Source organism: Gymnogyps californianus, chromosome 2, assembly GCF_018139145.2.
Source record: "Gymnogyps californianus isolate 813 chromosome 2, ASM1813914v2, whole genome shotgun sequence".
NCBI lineage: Eukaryota > Metazoa > Chordata > Aves > Accipitriformes > Cathartidae > Gymnogyps > Gymnogyps californianus.
Genome location: NC_059472.1, coordinates 164751939 through 164771497, shown reverse-complemented (window position 1 = coordinate 164771497; position 19559 = coordinate 164751939). Strand labels below are relative to the sequence as shown.

The 19559-nt window shown below is 45.8% G+C and overlaps 1 protein-coding gene across 1 annotated transcript in view; it reads right to left on the bottom strand.

Moving 5' to 3' along the window:
• Positions 1–15349: 15349 nt before the first annotated feature.
• NKTR (natural killer cell triggering receptor) overlaps positions 15350–19559 on the bottom strand; it is a 44242-nt gene continuing 40032 nt past the window's right edge. Inside the window, 1 exon segment of the mRNA XM_050915785.1 lies at positions 15350–17699. Within this exon segment, the coding sequence (XP_050771742.1) occupies positions 17598–17699 (102 nt within the window). The 3' untranslated portion in view covers positions 15350–17597.

Below are 19559 nucleotides of genomic sequence, written 5' to 3'. Positions count from 1 at the left end.
CCCCGTCCCTTTTCCTTTTTTTTCTCCTTTTTTTTTTCCTCTCCCCCCCTTTCTTCTTTTTTTTTTCGCCCCCTTTTTTTTTCTCTTTTTTTTTTTTTTGGATTTTTCTTTTTTTTTTTTTTTTGTCCTCCTCTCCTCCTTCTCTTCTTCACCTCATCCTGCCCATCGCCATGTTAGCCCCTTTTAGGAAGACGGAGGAATGCGGAGCGGCGGCGGCTCCGGCTGCCAAGAGCCCGAGGGCCGCTGATTGGAGCCGCCGCATCAGATGGGGCCGCGGCTGCCCCTTTAAAGGGACAGGCTCCCGCCGCCGCCACACCGCCCACGCGCGGCCCGCCCCACGCGCGACATCCCCCCCACCCCCCGCACCCCATCCCCGGGTTACAGCCGCGGCTGCGGCACAGCATCCCCCGGGAGCATCCTCTAGTATCCCCACTGGGGAAACTGAGGCACATGGAGAGCTCCCCCCCCCCTCAAAAAAAAAAAAAAAAAAGCAAGGCTTTTTGGGGCGTAAAAAGCCAATTTGGGGAGTTGTGGGGTAACGTCGGGTTTATTAAAAAGGGATTTTTGGAGCGCTCTCCTGCTGTGGGGAAGAAATGGGGATCCCCCACGGGGAGAGGCAGATTGGGGCAGGGGGGTGTTTAAGGCACATTTGGTTTTAGGGGGGGGGGGGGTCTGATGGGTGGCTGTGCTGGGGCTCCCCCCAAACCCCCCCCCAGGCCCCAGGACGTGACGCGTGGGGCACAGCCAGCCCCCTAACCCCCCCCCCCCCCAAAATGAAGCAGGGCTTCATTATTTTGCCCCCAGCTCTGCTTGGATCTCCCCGATGCCGAGCAGGGGGTGGGTTTTAGCATCCCAGCGCCCCTCGTCTTGGCCGGGAGCCGGGTCCCCCCCAAAACCCTCATGCTGGGGACCAAGGGGGCAAAGCTGGAGCAGCCCCAGGGTGTCCGGGGAGGCACCATGCAGGGTCCCAGGGTGCTCCCACGCCCCCGACACCAGGGCAGGCTCTGCCCTTCGGCGCTGGGCTCCATCAGGGCAGGAGAAGACCCAGGAGGCACCCAACCGAGGCTCATCGAGGTGGTGACCACCTCCGAGACCCACTTCTGCCCCCACCATTCGTGGCAGACGCCATCCAAAATGTCAAGGGCAAATGAATTCCTTTCCACCACCCTAAAAGCAGAGAAACCCAACGGCTCCGAAGGGCACAGGCCACGCAACAGCGGGGCTGGGGGCGTCCCCGGAGCCCCCGGGCTGCTCCATCTTCATCCCACCTTCCCGGTTCTTTTCCTTTTCCTAACCACTCCCTTTTGCAGACACAAATGTGGTAACGTCTTGCACTTGTTTAGACTCTGCTTCGGTTGCCGTGCGCAGTAACTTCTTCCAGATGTGTACGGCTCTTTGCATAATGTCGCCGTAGCCACGTCCTGCCTGCGCTGGGTTTATTTAATTTTTTTTTTTATTTTTTTTAATGCCCTTTCTTGCTCTCGGCCCTGCTCCGCTCTATAGGAAAAAATCCTGGCCGACGCCACCAGCGCCTCTCCCCTATCAGAAAGCTTTTTGTGAGATGAGTGTTTGGCCCATCCAGCATCTCTTCTACCCTGGAAACTTTTCCAAAAGCTACATAAGCCCCTGGAAAACACCCGGCTGACAGACAGCCAGCGCCGGGGTGAGGGTGAGATGAGGCCGGAGGTGGGAGTCAAGGATTTAAGCTCTGCTCCAGAGCCCAAATCCCTGCAGCACCTTCATAGACGCGGCAGAGAGGACCAAGGCAGCTCCAGAGCTTGAAGCCCTCATAGCTCTTAAGCACGCAGGTCTGCAGGGACAGGCAGGGATAGTCAAAGCCCTGATGCCACTCTGGTGGGCTCACCATGAGGTCCTTGCCTTTTGGGGGATGCCGAGCCCACCTCTCACATGGAGACCTGGTCTTTGCCAGCCGCAGTTTTTTCTTCCTGATGTGGGAGAAGCTGTTCCCGCAGTGGCCGTTGCCACCAACGCAAGGGGAGATGTCCTGGAACGGGCACAACCAATGACACATTTGGGTGAAACGCTTCATTTGACAAGAGCGACTACAGCAACGTTCCTAAGAGACGAAACACACGTGGTTTCGGTGGCCGCAGCTACCCATGGGCTGACGTGGAATTTGCTGAAACAACTTCCCGAAGCTCCCAGCAAATCCCACCCAACCCAGTTTGGTGGGATCCCACCCAACCCGGTTTGGTGGCTTTGCTGTGTAGGACAGGCAAGTTGGTCTTGTGTGTGACCGATGCAGCGCAGGGGCTGTCCTAACCCGCTTAGGCCACCTCTTCTTCTGCTCCTCGTCCCACCGTGCAAGGGCCAAGCAGGGTGAGACGTAAGACGCTTCCGCGTAGGTTAAGGTTAATGGGGCACATGGACAACTGATCTCTTCTGGGAGCCTTTTTCCTTCAGCTGCTGGGATTTCTGAAAGGGGGTAACTCCCAGCTCTCGGTGCCTTCATGCAAAGATCTGGAAGGTCTGGAGTATTCCTGGGAGATGGCTCTGTCATATCTTGCCTAGACAGATCATTGGGGAGAATGACCAACGAGAGGGTAATGGGGGTCCAGCTCACCATAGAGGGATCTGGGGGTCCGGAGTTCAGTTCAGTTGCTGTTCGGGAACAGGTTCTCCAGCAAGAGGGAAGCCCTGGAGAAACTGGTAAATGAGGAGCACGCAGAGGGAGACCCTGGTGACACGGCAGAAGTGTCAGGTCTCCTCCCCACCTCTTTCCAGCAGTGTGGTGCCCACAAAAGGGACATCTCCTGTAGCTTTTCCTCTTCCGTTCTCTTGCTGGGCCATGAGATAGCAACCCAGTGACTCTGCAAGGTCATAAGGGGTCTTAAAATGAAGGACCAGCCACAACAGTACAGGGACTGGAAAACATTTAGGGAAACCAGGAGAGGTTCGTATTTCCTTGGTATAACTGATCCCTGATATTTCAATTTGCATTTCCATAGCTTCAGTCTTCTCCAAGAGACACGTCAGCAAGGACAAGGGACAAGAAGAAAGCTGATACCCTGTAATAGCTCAGACAGCTTTGAGTTTGTGAGGACCCACGCAAGAGCCTGGAGGTATTTAAGATGCGTAGACGTGGCGCTTAGGGACATGGTTTAATGGTGGACTTGGTAGTGTTAGGTTAGTGGTGATCTTAAGGATCTTTTCCAAGCTAAATGATTGATTCTGTGATTCTATGAAGAACCAAGTGGACCTGGAAGGGTATCTCTGAGGTGGTACCGTGTCCTCTCGCTAACTCTGCCTGCCTGGGCTGGATTCACTGCTTTAAGCGCAACAACCGTGCTCTGCTGAGCATCTTCTGCATGTCCATGAAAGTCCCATGGATAGACGCTCCAGGAGATGGTGAGATGTGCTTCCTTGGTGTCCACTCTTCCTGAGCCAGCACTGAGCCCCCGGCACCTCAGGGCATGCATGTGCTTGGGTAAAGCAAGAGGTGGAAGAGCCCTCCAGATTGCCATGGCCTCACCCATGGGACATAGGATGGAGGCTGGGGACACGGTCAGCCCTTTGGGGATGTATCATGGGCTTGGCAACTGTCTTCCGCGCAGCAGCTGGTTTTCTGAGCAGGCATACGGATCATGGAAAAGAAGGGATCAAATCAGGCCAAGAGAGAGAGAAAGAAAAAAAAAAATAGGGAAAGCAAGAACATTCCTGGAGGCTCTCTGGCCTCTCTCCCTCCAACCTCCTGAGAGGAGGAGGAGGAGGAGAGAGGCGAAACAAAAGGCACAAGAAAAGAATGAGCCAAAGCAGCATTAACACGAGGGTTGCAAGGTCCAAAGCAAGCAGCGTCGTGATGCAACAGGGCAGGCCCCTTCCCAAAAGCCCGCCAGCTTTTGGAGGACCCGGGGGTCCTGCAGAAAACGCTGCCCTTTTATGGCCAGGCGAGGAGGGCCGTGGTGCGGGAGCCTGCCCTACTAAGGGAAAACGTCTCCCACTTAGTGTTCGCAACGAGAACACCCACAGCGTGAGTATAGACAAGCTCTCAAAGGACGACTGAAATACTGCTGCTTCGTGTTGACCCCAATTCTTCTTCTTTTTTTTCATTTTCTTTTTACCCCCCCCTTCTTTGATTTCTCACTTCTGCCTCCGAACTGGGAAAAAATAATAAATTAAAAAAAAAGAAAAGCGATTATTCAGGCAGGGCTGGCTGGTTTCAGGTGACACCCTCACATCACGGTGTGGGATCAGGTTCAGAAAGGTCATCTGAGGACACGGGTGAAGCCCCGGAGCAGGCAGGCCTTTGCGCGGAGGATGGTCTCCTTCCCGCAGGCAGCTGCCGGCAGGCGAGCGGAGGCCGTGCCGGTGTTTATCCTCCCCTGGGCGGTGGAAGGGCTGCGATCCAAGCCGGGGAAGACGTCGTTACTCTACTCTTAAACACGACGGCTCATGCCAAGTTCATCCATCCGCCGCTGCAAGTGACAGCCCGGGCTGACCCGGCATCTCGCCGCCCGAGAGGGAGCCACCACCTCCCAGAGCTGCAAAATACACCTTGTCCCAAGTCAGACGGTATTTTCCTTTCGAGGGATCACAACTCCACCAGGAATAGCTTTTTCTCTTCGGTTGGCGGAGGCAGGGAGGGGAAGTCATGTTGCAAATAAGACCCTGACCCATCAGAAAGTCCAGTGAAGCTCCTGAATTTCTATTTTCTGTATTTTTCATGCACCTAGTAATTTGCCTACCCACAGGTATCTGCTGGATCCAGCAGCAGCCAGGTTTTAATTCTCAGAGGAGCTTGTACTGGATTCTAGGTCCTGTTTTCTACCAATTTTGTAATAATCAGGTTTAATTTTATACGTGGCAATGCCAATATTAGGAAGTTTACTTACAACCCTTGAATTACGACAGTGACGAGAAGATCAAGTATTAAAGAAAAATTGCTTGGAGGAGGAAGGCGGAGACCCCCCCCCCATACTTCCAGATTCCCTGCAAAATATTTAGCTTATTTTACCCCTAGAAAAGAAATCATAGGATCGTGAATTTATGTTGGAAGGGGTCTCCAGAGCTCACATGGTTCAACGTCTTGCTCAAAGCAGGGGGTTTCCCATCTTTTTATTTCCTCGCTGCTCTCTCAGCGCTCAATCCAAGGATGTGGAGCAAAGAGGAGCCTTAACCCCTATCATTCACAGCGCAAACATCTGCCCTGCTGCTGAGCATCAAGAAATACTTCCTGGGTACCAAAACCCATAGCGAGGTGAGGCTGTGACGCGTCTCTTTGCGCTGCCTGGCTCAGCGTGGCTTTCGTGTCTTTGCATCCCTTGCGCGGTGTTGGCGTTGACAGCCATCAACTCATTAGCAGCAGGACTCGTTAGAACCGGTGCGGCAAAAAAACACAGCGCCAGAACTGGTGCCTTGGGGTATTTTTTCCAGGTGGGTGGCCTAAATGTGTTATAAGGGAGGAGAGCATGGTGCAGCTGATATTATCCTGCTTTTTGAGCTGGTCCTGCTTGTCCCTGGGATGAGTCACAGAAGAGGAACAGAGCATTGCCAGGTCTTTATTTTTGGGGGAAAAGGGGCTTATTTTGAGTGTTAGTTAACTGCAGGTTTTAAGATCGGGGCCTGTGCATTGGATGCATCAAGCAAGCCAAGCCAAGCCACCCAAGCCAAGTTGTCCTCGCTGCTGTTGCGTTGGAGAAACAATCTCTATTAACAACTTGATTTGGCAGTTTCAGCATTTTGGGGAAAGAAATATTTTTATTCTCCCACCAGGCCTTTCTCCAGCCGTTATTGGCTACTGCTTCCCTGCACCAACAATTTAACCCCTGTTACGTTCAGGCGCTGGACAAAAGTAAATTCAACAAAATTTAACCTTTTTCATGAAAAAGCATGTGAGTCTATGTTCTAGGTGGCAAACCCACAGAATTTTGTAAATACTTATTTTTTTTTAAAGGCCCTTGACAAGACCGTTAAAGAAACTAAGTTGCCGCTGGAGAAAAGGTCCTTTTATTGCTTGAAAGCTAGTTAAAAGACAAGAAGCAAAAGGTAGGGCTTTAATGGTCACTTTTCGGGATGGAAAAGAGTCCGTGGTGTGGTTCACCAGAGATCGAGTCCAGGGTTTTTCAACATCCTCATCAGCAATCTGGAGGAGTAAGAGCAGACCTACACCTCCGCCTTTGCAGGTGAGCTCTTCCAAGGTCATGAAGTGATGGCAAGAAACTCCAAAAGGCTCTCAAAAAAAGAAAAAGCAGAAAAGAAAGTTTCAAAGGAGCTTTGGTATAGGAATACATAAAGTCCGGAGGAAAAAGGTCTAAACCACGCTTGTACGATGCTGAGGTTGGAACCGGCAGCTAGAGCTGAGGTGTTGGATTGCCACCAGCAGCCTCTGAAATCGCTGGCTCAACCTGCGGCCAAGGTGTGTTCAAGGTGGCAGCCAGAAAAAGCCAAGGAATTTTTATTTCTCTGCCTTCCCTGAGCACGTCCAACGCTCAGGCCATCACTTTGCTGCTGCAGAAAACCCTGATGCATCCACGTTTCGACCGCTGCATAGTCCTAATCTCCAAGAGGAGCACGATGGTGTTGGAGAAGCAGAAAGAAGAACGACTAAAATGACCAGTGGGATGGGGCAGCTGCTTTACGAGGTGAGATGACAAGCTCAGGACCCTTCAACCTGCAGAAGGGAAGGCTGTTGGGAGCTTACGAGCAAGGTGCAGCAAATCATGAAGGCAATGAATACAGTAAATGCAAAACTATTACTCAAATAAGCAGCAGATCAGTTTAAAACAAATAACAAAGTCCTCATTTAGTCAGCAGGTTGCCACAAGAGTCAAATACGTTAACGGATTCAAAGAAGGGCTGAAGAAGTTCACGGGCGATGGGTCTGCCAACAGGTATGAGAGGGAATCAGCAGGCTGGTGCCCCCCAACGCCCACAATGCAATGATTGCTGATGCTGGGAGAGCAGAGGAGAATGAACTGAAGAGATTTTGCCTTGCATGTTCTCCTGAAATATTAGCTCCTGTCGCTGCTGGAAAAGACTATTAGGCTAGATAAACTTACAGAAAAATGGGGTGGTTTACTGGACCAGACTCTCCCAAATCCAGCGAGATGCACTTGGATTACTACCTACCACCTCTAGACTTCATCAAGAAGCAGCAATACGCTTCAGTCCTTATCCAATCCATAGCTAAAACGTACATTAAGTGGTTCCTGCGTTGTCTCGTGCAAACTTAAGGACCGAATTTCTGCGCCAGCTCAGAAATGCTTGGGTGTCACCCGCAAGTCACGTCGGCAGCGCGGCGATGGCTTTGCTTGTTGACGAGCCAGGTGCGAAAGCTGCATGGGTTTTCCCAGCACGGGGGCTTGGCAGTTCAAAGGCATCTTTACATATCAAAGGATAACATGGTAAGAAACAGCATTTCATTAGTCAGGAAGTTATAAATTGATATCTTGATTGAAATAATTATCAAGAATTACAGGAAATACCCGGAGATGCATTTATATTCAAGAGAGTCTTCAAGGAGTAGGGGAAACTTTGCCCCAAAGAGGAGTTTCTGTTCAGGGACGCAGCACATCAAAACGAAGCCCCACGTTTCAGACCCACCACATCGGTCCTGCCTTTTACCTGTTTTCTTAGAAGAAACCAGATTCTTACTTTTTTTCCTTAGATAATCTCGGGTAGGGAGTGATTTTTAAGACTGCTGGGGAAATGCAGGTACTTGGTGGAGTGGCAAAGCAGATACGGGTGAACTGCAATAATTTCAAAGCCCCTTTGCTCCCCTCTGGCTTTTAGGTCCCTGGAATCCATGGGGCACCTTTCCATCACGATAGGAGTATAAATTGGTAATGTGAAAGACAAGAAACCATCTTATTCAGTAAATACTCATAGACAGAAAAAACAGTGACTTTTCCTCCCCTGCCTAAGCCATGGAAATTAATCCCCCAAACAAAAAAATTTCCAGGGTGAAGATCACATAGAAATAGTCTGATTTATATTAGTGCTAAAGAAAAATATTAAATGCTGGTATCTGTGCTGGTATCCTCGATTCAAGGAGGATGCAGAAAGATATTCAGCAGAGAAAGTCACAGGGGTGAAGTGGAGGCCTGGAAAAAGATGTCTTAGGGTGAAAAGCTCAGAGAGCATGCACCGTGGCTCAGTTTTTCAAAGATAAAGTTACAGGGGGGATTAGAAACACAGTCTCTGAGGGCGACTACGGAAAACAAGCAACGGGCACCTTCAGCCAAGGTTTTGTAAGACCCAACACCCAGAAGCTCAAGTCAGACAAGCTGAAGTTCAAATTCAATTAAGACGCCAGCCCCTGCTCCCATCCCCGCACCCCCAGCGCGGCTGCGCTGGCGTGGCTGGAAGAGGAAAGATGGCAGGGACAGATGACACGAAGCCGGAGGAAAGCACTGCTGGAAGGAGGGAACATTGCTCGGAGGAGTTATTTATGATCCGCCGGAAAACCGAAGAGATACACAGCCTGGGAGTCCCTGGGGATCTGTCCCAGGCCTGGTACTGCTCAAAATATTTTTTTAATAATTACTTGCATGAATAGAAAATTTGCTTCTTACAGCTGCAAATGATACCAAGCCGGGAGGGACTTCAAGTACTTTGGAGGATGGGCTGGAACTTCAAAACAATCTTGACGCATTAGAGAAATAGCCGGGGAAAAAAAAAAAAATAAAAAAAAATAGGCTGCTATTTAGTAGAAACAAAGGGAAAACTTGCTGCTTGTGTAAGAATAGTTGAGCTGCAGAGCACAGCGCGGGCAGGGAGCGGGTGAGCCGGGATGCGGCAGCGCATCCCTGCCTGGACACGAGGAGCGGCAAAGCGCAGGCAGGGACACACGTAAACGTTGCCTGCAGGGCATGCGGAGCCATGCTTCGGATCCGCGTGGCACCGCGGAGCCTCGGCTGGAGTACGTTGTCCGCTTGGGTAGGGTGATTTGGGGAGGTTATGGGCTGGTGGCAGAGTCCAGGAGATGGTCAGATCTAAGAAGTTGGAAAAAAAACCCCAAAAACCCCCAACCAAACCCAAAACTCCCCCCAAACCACCCCAAAAAAACGAAGGACTTGGAGCTATTTAGTCCACAGAAGACCAGATTTGGGCAAGAGCTAGCCCAATCCTTTTACAAATATTTCAGGTGGCCTTTTTCCTTCTACTTAACTATTTAAGTAGAAGGAAAAAGGTCATTCTTTTCCTCCCCAACTGCGAGAAGTAGCGATGGGCTTAGGTGGGAGCAAAGGAGCATTAGTTTAGACATCAGAAAATATGTTGGTTTTTTTTTTTTTTTATAGTGTGGATAGTTCAGGCAATTTTGTTTTTGGCACTTCAACTGCTGAATCTCAGCGCTGGCAGTTTTTTACAGATAGGTTGGGGAAGAACTACTGCGATTTATACAGCTAGAGTTGATCCTGCCTCTGGGAAGGAGGAAACGGCGCACAGCTGAAAAGGTCCCTTTTTGCTATATTCTCCGGCATAAACTTTTTCTGAAAGGCGTTGGTTCGAAGCTATTGATAGAAATGAAAGAGGATCGTGGAATCTGTGCAGTTTCCTGCAGGAAGCCTATAGGAAATCCATCACTAAAGCTGGATTTCTCCATCAGTATGTGTTTTTTGGTACATAGAGCTGTTTTGATAAAAATTTTATTTTTGGGCTTTGTTTCCCCCCCTAGTTTAATGGAGAAAAAAGAAAAGAGATGTATTGCTACACTCAGGAAATCCAAAATCACATCCAGTAGCAGAGGCACAAGCAGGCAGCCTGCGTTTTAAATGTTATTAGCTCAATACTCCCAGATTCGCTACTGTTGACCGAATTATCTGTAGACAGCTCTCATTTCTGTAATAACCAATCCTGCCGAGCTCAGTAGGGAATCGCATCTTCGCAGCACACTCGTGAGCTCTCAAGAGTGGAGAATTGCCCCAGATGACACAAGGCGGCTTTGGTGGTACAGAGAAACCAATGTCCATCTCAAAGTCTTAGGTAACGCTCTACTCCCCAGACCATCTTTCCACAGATGAGAACATCAACTACTTGATATCCGCCCTCCCCCTTGTTTTTTTTGACTCCTTAAAATGAACAACTGTTTGTCACAAGGGAGAGATTTAATCTTTGAAGAAGGGAGAGGTAAGGTCCAAGGTCAAGAGCTCAGGGGCTGAAGGCTGTTGCTATTCAGCCGGAGTTGAATAACCACATAGGTCCTAGCAAAGTCAGTGGAATACGAGATATCTAGCATGTTCCCCAAAATTATGTCTAAGCCTCGGTGCCAAATAGCAATCACAGAATGGTTTGGGTTGGAAGGGACCTTAAAGATCGTCTAGTTCCAACCCCCCTGCCATGGGCAGGGACACCTTCCACTAGAGCAGGTTGCTCAAAGCCCCATCCAGCCTGGCCTTGAACACTTCCAGGGAGGGGACATCCACAACCTCTCTGGGCAACCTGTGCCAGTGCCTCACCACCCTCACGGTAAAGAACTTCTTCCTCACATCTAATCTAAATCTACCCTCTTTCAGTTTAAAGCCATTACCCCTTGTCCTATCACTACATGCCCTTGTGAAAAGTCCCTCTCGGCTTTCTTGTAGGCCCCTTTAAGTACTGGCAGGCTGCTATAAGGTCTCCCTGGAGCCTTCTCTTCTCCAGGCTGAACAACCCCAGCTCTCTCAGCCTGTCTTAATGTATTGGGTTTGTGCGGCAAGGTTTTGGTAGTGGGGGGGGGCTACAGGGGTGGCTTCTGTGAGAAGCTGCTAGAACCTTCCCCTATGCCCGATAAAGTTAATGCCAGCGGGTTCCAGGACAGACCCACCGCTGGCCCAGGCCGAGCCATCAGCGACGGTGGTAGCGCCTCTGGGATAACAGATTTAAGAAAGGGAAAAGAAGTTACAGGGGAGTTGGAGTTGCAGCGGGAGAGAGGAGTGAGAAGATGTGAGAGGAACAACTCCGCAGACACCAGGGTCAGTGAAGAAGGAGGGGGAGGAGGTGCTCCAGGCGCCGGAGCAGAGAGAGATTCCCCTGCAGCCCGTGGGGAAGACCATGGTGAGGCAGGCTGTCCCCCTGCAGCCCATGGAGGTCCACGGTGGAGCAGATATCCACCTGCAGCCCGTGGAGGACCCCACGCCGGAGCAGGGGGATGCCTGAAGGAGGCTGTGACCCCGTGGGAAGCCCGCGCTGGAGCAGGCTCCTGGCAGGAGCTGTGGACCCACGGAGAGAGGAGCCCAGGCTGGAGCAGGGGAAGAGCGTGAGGAGTCCTCCCCCTGAGGAGGAAGGAGCGGCAGAAACAACGTGTGATGAACTGACCCAAACCCCCATTCCCTGTCCCCCTGCGCTGCTTGGGGGGGAGGAGGTAGAGAAAATCGGGAGTAAAGTTAAGCCCAGGAAGAAGGGAGGGGTGGGGGGAAGGTGTTTTAAGATTTGGTTTTATTTCTCATTATCCTGCTCTAATTTGACTAGCAATAAATTAAACTAATTTTTCCCCGAGTCTGTTTTGCCTGTGACGGTAACTGGTGAGTGATCTCCCTGTCCTTATCTCGACCCACGAGCCTTTTGTTTTATTTTCTCTCCCCCTGTCCAGCTGAGGAGGTGGAGTGATAGAGCGGCTTTGGTGGGCACCTGGCATCCGGCCAGGGTCAACCCACCACACTTCATAGGAGAGGTGCTAGAGCCCCCGATCATCTTCGTGGCCCTCCTCTGGACCTGCTCCAACAGGTCCACGTCCTTCCAATGCCACTTGCAGAGCAGCCGCTGCTCTGTGCCAGTGACTAGGGGTGACATTAGCAGCTAACGTCGAGGAGCCCTGGGCAGCCCTCGTCACGGGACACAATAAGGACTGCTTGGTCCCTACAGGGAAGACATTGAAAGTAAGTGAAATGAAGTGACCGGGGAACCATTGCTCGCTAATTCTCTCAAAATAGGAGCTAAGGACACTCAATGAAATCATCAAACTGCACATTACAGTAGGGAAAAAAAAAAAAAATTCCCCACCCCCAGTGTTATTTCTTTAAAAGGTGGAAGCCATCACTAAGGGATGCTACAGACCTCAGCGGCATAAAGGGATTAAAAAAAAAAAATAAAAATACCCAACTGCTTTATACAGCCGTTATTAAACACAGTGGTTCACACGCAGTCGTTGCAAAAGCCGGCGAAGTTTACTGAGAAAGGATCATATATTCAGCCTCTTGCTTTTTCTTTGTACACCTGCAGCTTGGTTATAACCACTGATACGCTACTGTTACGCTCAGCTTTTATACTAGGAAAGCTTTGCAGCTTGCTCTGCCAGAGCCCGCAGACTACCCCAAACACCAGTCCTCCGTATTTGAGGCTGCCCCTCAACTTGAACGTATTTTCTGATAGCAAGGCGCGTCAGGCAGCCAGCTGCCTTAATCTGGAACAAGCGGCATTTGGTTCGGCCACGTCAAGCGGGCAGGGGGCACTGGGGGTGGAGGTTTGCCATGGAAGTGCTCGCCTCCCTTTCCCTTGAAGTTCTGTGACAGTGCCTATAAACACCTAAAATTGACATAGCTACACTGATATATATAAAAAAAAAAAGCTTTCTTTATGCCAAATATCTAGCCCTCTCAATAGAATGGGCTTGCTTTTTCATTTTTCATTACTTCTTCAACCAGCACTGGAGCCTCTGTCGATTGATTCATCTCACTGGTACATTCCCGAAAGAGTTGAGCGTTTCTCCTGGAAGTGCAGCAATCAGTCCCTTACCCTCTCCCATTCCTGAGGACCTTCCCAATCCTCCTCACGCTTTTCACGGCTCATTTTCCAGAATGCATCGGGGAGCAGTTACGCAGAGGCCGCCCGAGCGATGGGACGGGCGGCTAAGGCACTAGGAGAGGGGGAGAACTCTTCCTTGTCCTCTCTCACAGGGTGCACGATGAGCTGGAAGAAAAAGCAAGCCCAAGAGGAAGGGCAGCCCCTTCCTGGCTGAATTCAGGAATGAATTAAGGAATTTTGCAGCCTAAGGCCAGGACTAGGACATAATGCCAGGGTGGGAGCTACAAGTGTTCACAAGCTGCGCTGAGCTCAGCGCTCTCACCGTTAGACCAGCCTTTGGGGAAGGACATTGGTTTTCTTGGGCTGCACCGGGCTCTTTCAAGGACAGACACACGACGGCGTTACCAAATTCACGCCCACCCCCTCTCTGTGCATCCACTGTGACTCTGAAATATTACCTTCGTTAAACAAAAAACCAAACAAAACAAAACAACCCCAAAACTGCCACAGACTGTCTGATTTCAGACATGCAATCCTACCTACTTCAGAGGGCTTACATGGACATTACTAAATTCAAGACTGGGTCCCTTTAATTGTTGATATAATTTTTAAACAGTTTTAACTTACCACAGTTAAGCAGCTAAAGCATTTTAAAAACAGGTGGAAAATCATTACTGTTTCACAACCATATATTAAAAAAAATTATTTATATGGATGTTAAGGAGGGGTGGAGCACGCAAAGCTTTATATTCTCATGATTTAAATCCCAGGCAAGCGTTCAGTTTGGAAATTACACCAGATGGATTCCAGAGTGCAGCTCAAGGTCATCTAAATACTGTGTTCTGCTCCAAACTGTAAGCATGATCATCACGAACCACACAAAGCCATCAACAGAAATTTAATACGCTGTCAGATACTTGGTGATCTTCTGAAAGAGCACTTTAAATGCTTCTTACCCTCGAGTGCAAGGACACAAATAGCCCTTGTTTAAAAGCGATACAGGAGGAAGGAAATCTCTCTGCATGGCGATACCGTAGGACGAGGGGCATTTAGGCTGTTGCTTTGTAAATACGTGCTTTATAAGAACTAGTTGTTTGATAGCCAGATGGTTCATTTAATATTGTCTTATTCTAGACAAGTTAAGTCACTCACCTGCAACCGGAGACAGAACGCTTGCTCTTACAGAGCTACACCACAACAATATTCTGTGTACTATGCAGTGGATAATCTATTGCCAAAACAACCAAAGACCCACAGACCTAACCTTGTTTAGAACTCCCCCTCCCTTTTTTTTTTTTTGATGAAACCACTTATACTTGAGTAATAGTTTTACTACACTGCAGGATTTAAGACTTACTTTAATAGAAAAATGTCACTAATGAGTAATACATAACCGGGTGGCAGCCGCTCTATTTTTAACGCCGCGTGCTCCAGCACAGCGCCCTGCCTCCAGCCTCCTCCCCGCACTCCGGCTTGCTGCCGGAGCCGGCTCAAGGTGACGGCTTGACCTCTACGGCAGCAGGTCCGCAGCACCTGAGAGCGGTGCCGTGATCTTGATGTTTAACTTTTGCACAGAATATGGCTTTTTTAAGCCCCAAAAGCGACGTGATGCATTTGAAAGAAAGGTTGTTGACGCACTCTCTTCAGCAAGGAAGACAGAGACTGTTTTACATTGCAGCGCAGAGGTTGTCCAACATTTCTTACACTATCGTTTTTGTCTGCTGCCTTTGATGTAGCCATTCACCCTTCTCCTATCTTAAATTACCTTTTTTATTTATTTTTTAAACACCTTTCATCACTATAGCTCATATCAACTGGAGTTCCTACTTTTCCTGCCTAGGATTTCTCATGCCTCCTCCTCAGGGGCAGTGCTCCTGGGAAATGCCAGGTTAATGGGATCACGCTAAAGACTAAATCGAACAACGAGGAAACGCTTCCACTTGTCCTTTTTACCTTAGACCGAGGCAATTAGCCTTTCCATTAGGACAAAGCTGGTATTTTCCAATGAAATCCGTTTTTTCTGGAACAGAAGGTCTAAAAGACTAATGGATTAGTCCGCTGAGCCACTACATCTGCCGACTTGAACTAGTACCACATTTCCAATAGGCTACGGAAATGATGTGGGAATGTGTATTTGGGAAAGAATATTTAGCAAAGTAGCTAAACTCAGCACATTTAGAGATTTCCGTGTAGATCCATTAAGTGTATCTTTTCACAAAGGATAGGAACCTTTTATATATCTTGAGGAAATGGTGAGACCTCAAATCACTTGGAAATTTCAAAATATTTGTTCCTCCAACGACTATTATGTAAACCCAGTACAGAGTCTTGCTGAGGAATCATTCTCTATGTAGGTCAGAAGGAAAGGCAACTTGTACGCAGTCTTGCAAGGGACAAAAGCAGATACAGAAACTGAAGTATATTTTTAATTTTCCTGCCTGTTTCCCCTCAAGCAGCAACGGATTTTTCCAGATGTAGAGAAAACAGCATTTGCAGATATGTACAAAAGTTTATTTTACAAACAGCAACTACTTTTGAATAACAAAATTGCAAAACCATAGACCAACATTAGAAAACCAGCTCAGGGGTATGTTTCTTATCTGAAGCACAATTTAACAGACTTCACTAAGTAAAAATACTCCCCACCCCTTCCCTCACATCCCTCCCCAACCATCCACCAGATGGAATTTCTTTATAAAGCTTTAATTCAAGATATGAAATAGACATTAGTGACACTGCAGTAATTTGACCGTATTTCTATTACCTTTTCCTGGCCTTAAAAATAAAAAAAAAAATCAACTCAGATCTGAAATACAACAAAGTCCAGTTCTGGAGCAATTTTTTTCCTCCAATAAGCACTGAATGGCAATGTTTGTATTTGTGTATTTTGTTACACCACTAGCCCTCTAGTTCTATTTTCTCAGTAAGGGAAAAAACAACTTACATTTGTACTTAAAACTATGAAACTGCAACAAACATTATCTCGAGTTGGCAATGAAATATTTGTTCAGGACTCTGAAATGGCTGCTGCTGTTAGAAACATGTCTGTAACTGTATACTGACTTCAGTAATAAACATATTTAATGTTAAAAAGCATAAGCAGCTTACAAAATGTTGATTCAAAAGGATTACATGCACACACTTTTTCATTGAACTACAAGAGTAGGAAGGGTGTAAGTCCAGAATTTTGGGTTCTTCTAGAAAGTGAAAAACCTGTATGACAAATTCAGTTTTAGGAAGTGGCGTACAAATGTCTTATTCAGCTGTTCATGGGCAGAAATGGAGGGCATCGTTACAGCCTTCAAACTTCACTTTGAACTTTCTTTTCATGTTTCAGAAGTATACCAAAAGCTAATTTTGGATAGCTTAATTCAATCAAAGAGACAGTATGAATTGACATCTAAGCAAGAAATTACCACTTTTAATTTTCAAAGCTGTTGGGTCCTGATGAGATTTAAAAAAAAAAATCATTTTCAATATTTGAAAACATTCGAGAAAATGAAAGCATCTCAAGATATTACAGAAAGTCAGTAATGAAAACTATTATAATACAACAGTACTCATTAGCTCTAATAAAGCTATGTTAGTCTGTGTTCTCACTACAGACCCCACTTTTCAGGTTACATTATGCCATTAAAAAACTGTTTCTTAGTACACAACTTTCTAAACACTGAAAAGCTTTACAAGTGTTTTTTCAAATCAACTCAATCAGAATATTGCAAAAATTACTCAATGCTCTTCAGCTTCAATCTATGGTTTTTCTGCAAACCATTTACCTGTAACACGGAGTCATTTTTGGTATTAAACTTTACTTTGAAAGTATTGTCCATGCTTTTTATCAGGCATACCAGCATTTTTGTAGTCATATCACTTTAACAATATATAGTTCAACATCTGCAATATCAATATCCAATATTCCCTGTGGCAAATGGGATACATCTACAGACATTTTATAAAGGAACCATTATGGTTTGTTTTCTCAAAAAATTATCATCACCTAAGTTTTTTAAAAAGTGTTTTGAACAAACTCATGATATACTCAACAGTTCACAACATTAAACTTCAAAATGTGTTGAGTATGCCAAGCACTGTAATATGAATTGAAATGAAATTCAAGAAGTGTTTAGAAACACTTTTTTTTAGACTCTTAAGAACATTGCTGTTTATCACAAAATTCACTTTTAAACATAAAAGTTTAGACAAGTTGGATATTAAGATCAAAACTTATTCATCACACTTTTGCTCACTGCTTGTCAGTTTGACAATTCCCATTGTGCATAATCTCACCCTTTTCAGCAGACTTCTGTAATATCACAGTACAGGAAGGATTAAGACAGAGTGGCAGTCTTTGTTTTCATCACCTAGCTGTTGTGTATATACTGTATATAACACAATAATCAACAAACAAGACAGCACAGAACCCATCTTCCAGCATTAAAAAAAAGCATTTTAATAAACTAGAAATGGCAGCTTTTGTAAGAAGTTTTCTTCACAGTTTTATAGTTGATAGCATATATTTAATAGTAACAGGCAGAAAGCCCTAAGGTGTTTATAAACATACTTGAAGACAGTACGGACTGCTGCACCCAGAAAAGTGGTGGCAGCAAATTCACCTAAGTGTCATTCATGGCTTGGAAAATCCAATTCAAGGAAGTAAAACTGTTTTTTTTTTTTTTTTCTATTTTGTAAAAGTAGCATTTGACATTAAAAAAAATTTAAAAAAAACAATCAGTTGAGTTGAGCTCAGTACTTCTCTCCATAAAGTATACAGTCAGTCAAATGAGTTCACTGTTAAATGGTAAAGTTTCAGCTAACTCAGTAAACACCCTTCAACTTCACTTGTGACACTGTCAAAACAGTTTAACATAACACTGAAAAAATTATTAAATACAGTTTCCGTCGTCAAAGACACACTTTCAGCTATATCTGCTGCTTTCACTGGGACTTCGATTGTTAGAGTAACTGCGATCACTTTCACTGTCAGAGCCATAAGATCTACAAAGAAAAGATTAAAATGCCTCAAAATTGTATTTTGAGCTTCAAATTCAAAATTGCATCATGTAAAAAAATTGTCAAGACAGACAAGAGACAAGAAGAAAACATACAATCCTGTAAAAGACTTCTTGTATTTCGTATAACTGAAGTATTAAGGGACACTCAAAATTAAAATAATCATTAACTTTACATGATGAAAACCCTGTGTAACTCAAGTCAAACAGTGTTTGTAACTACAATATTTCTTGCTTTCTCTGATACAGCTAAGAAATAAACCAAAATAACTGTTTTTGTAAATGCTAATAGCTGACTGAGAAGTATATTCTAACAAATATAATTTTATAATTGCAAGTGTTTCTCAACTAAGACAATTTCACAAATCCTTGCTTTATATATTGCAGTTTTTCGTTTGAAGAAGGGTCTTAAGAATTAGGCCTCACAACAACAACAGGAGTGTGTGAGTATCTGCAGAGTGGAAGTTGTAGATTAAAATGTTTTGGCTTATCCAGAAGAATTCCAAGCTCAGCACCTGGCCAAACATCAAGATAGAGTCCAGATGGTTTCAGACAAGCCACAGGACATATTCAAATTACACAGAATAAACTTTCATTGGAGATATTCTAGCCTTATGCCTGTAAGGAAAGCTTTCTAAATGAAAGATGAGCATATCCTAATCCAACATTGTTTCTCTGAAGCTTCCCAACATGCTAAAACAATGATTTTTTAAGTCTATTTCTACACTCTTCGTTAATCTCATTAATTTCCCCTTAACCACAAGATGAAAGTTGCCGTACTGTCAGAACTAGATGGGGAAATGGGTGAGAGCAAAGTCCATTAAGGGTTGGTATAAAGTTGTGAAAAAATGAGTATGAGGACAGCAGAGGATGAAAATTTCCAGTAGTCTTAGAGATCTGCCTCATTTACCACTGACTAATATGGGACATATTAAAAGGTACAAAACAAATCATCATTGATATTCACTATGTATCTATAGGTCTCTCTCTCTCTCTCCTGTTCAACTTCTGCCCTTTGTGAAATGTGCTCACTTACACCTATATAATTCCCCTGGACTGAGTAGAATAAAATTTATCCTGAATTCATCAGAAGCACACTGGATTTGTAGGTAAAGTGTTCTTTCAAAATATGTTCTAAGAAGTTGAAAATTAATTCTGGATAGCACTGCAATTTTTAATTTCCCTTTCAGATTTTTTTTTTTTTAAATCCACTTTTGCAGTCTCACCAAAAAGAATTTACCATCCAATGGAATCTTTACATACCAGGCAGCTTTTAATCCATAACAGGGCACTTCATTTAAATCCTGAGAGCTAGTTCATTGTAGTTTTTAAGAAACATTTAAATTATTAAAAAACCCCAAACGTGATTATTTTTAATGCATGCATACAATGAACTAGAGCCTTCTCAAATCTTTCTTATCCTAGTTTCTTCCCCATCCTCAAATTTAGTATGTCAGAAATTCTGATTTCCTTACACACTTGTTCTAATTTTAATTGTTTTTAACTATTACTTTTGATAACAATGTATTTTTTATGGTGGGGGGGGGGGGGAATCAATCCATTAGCCTTCATGAACACCACAAATATGTATTTAGCAATGTCGTGGTTTAACCCCAGCCGGCAGCTAAGCACCACGCAGCCGCTTGCTCACTGCCCCCCACCCCTGGGATGGGGAGAGAATCAGGAAAAAAAACTCGTGAGTTGAGATAAAGACAGTTTAATAGGACAGAAAGGAATGAAAAACAATGATAATGATAATAATAATAATATGACAATAGCAATACTAAAAGAATTAAACTATACAAAGTAAGTGGTGCACAATGCAATTGCTCACCACTCGTTGATCGATGCCCAGTTAGTTCCCGAGCC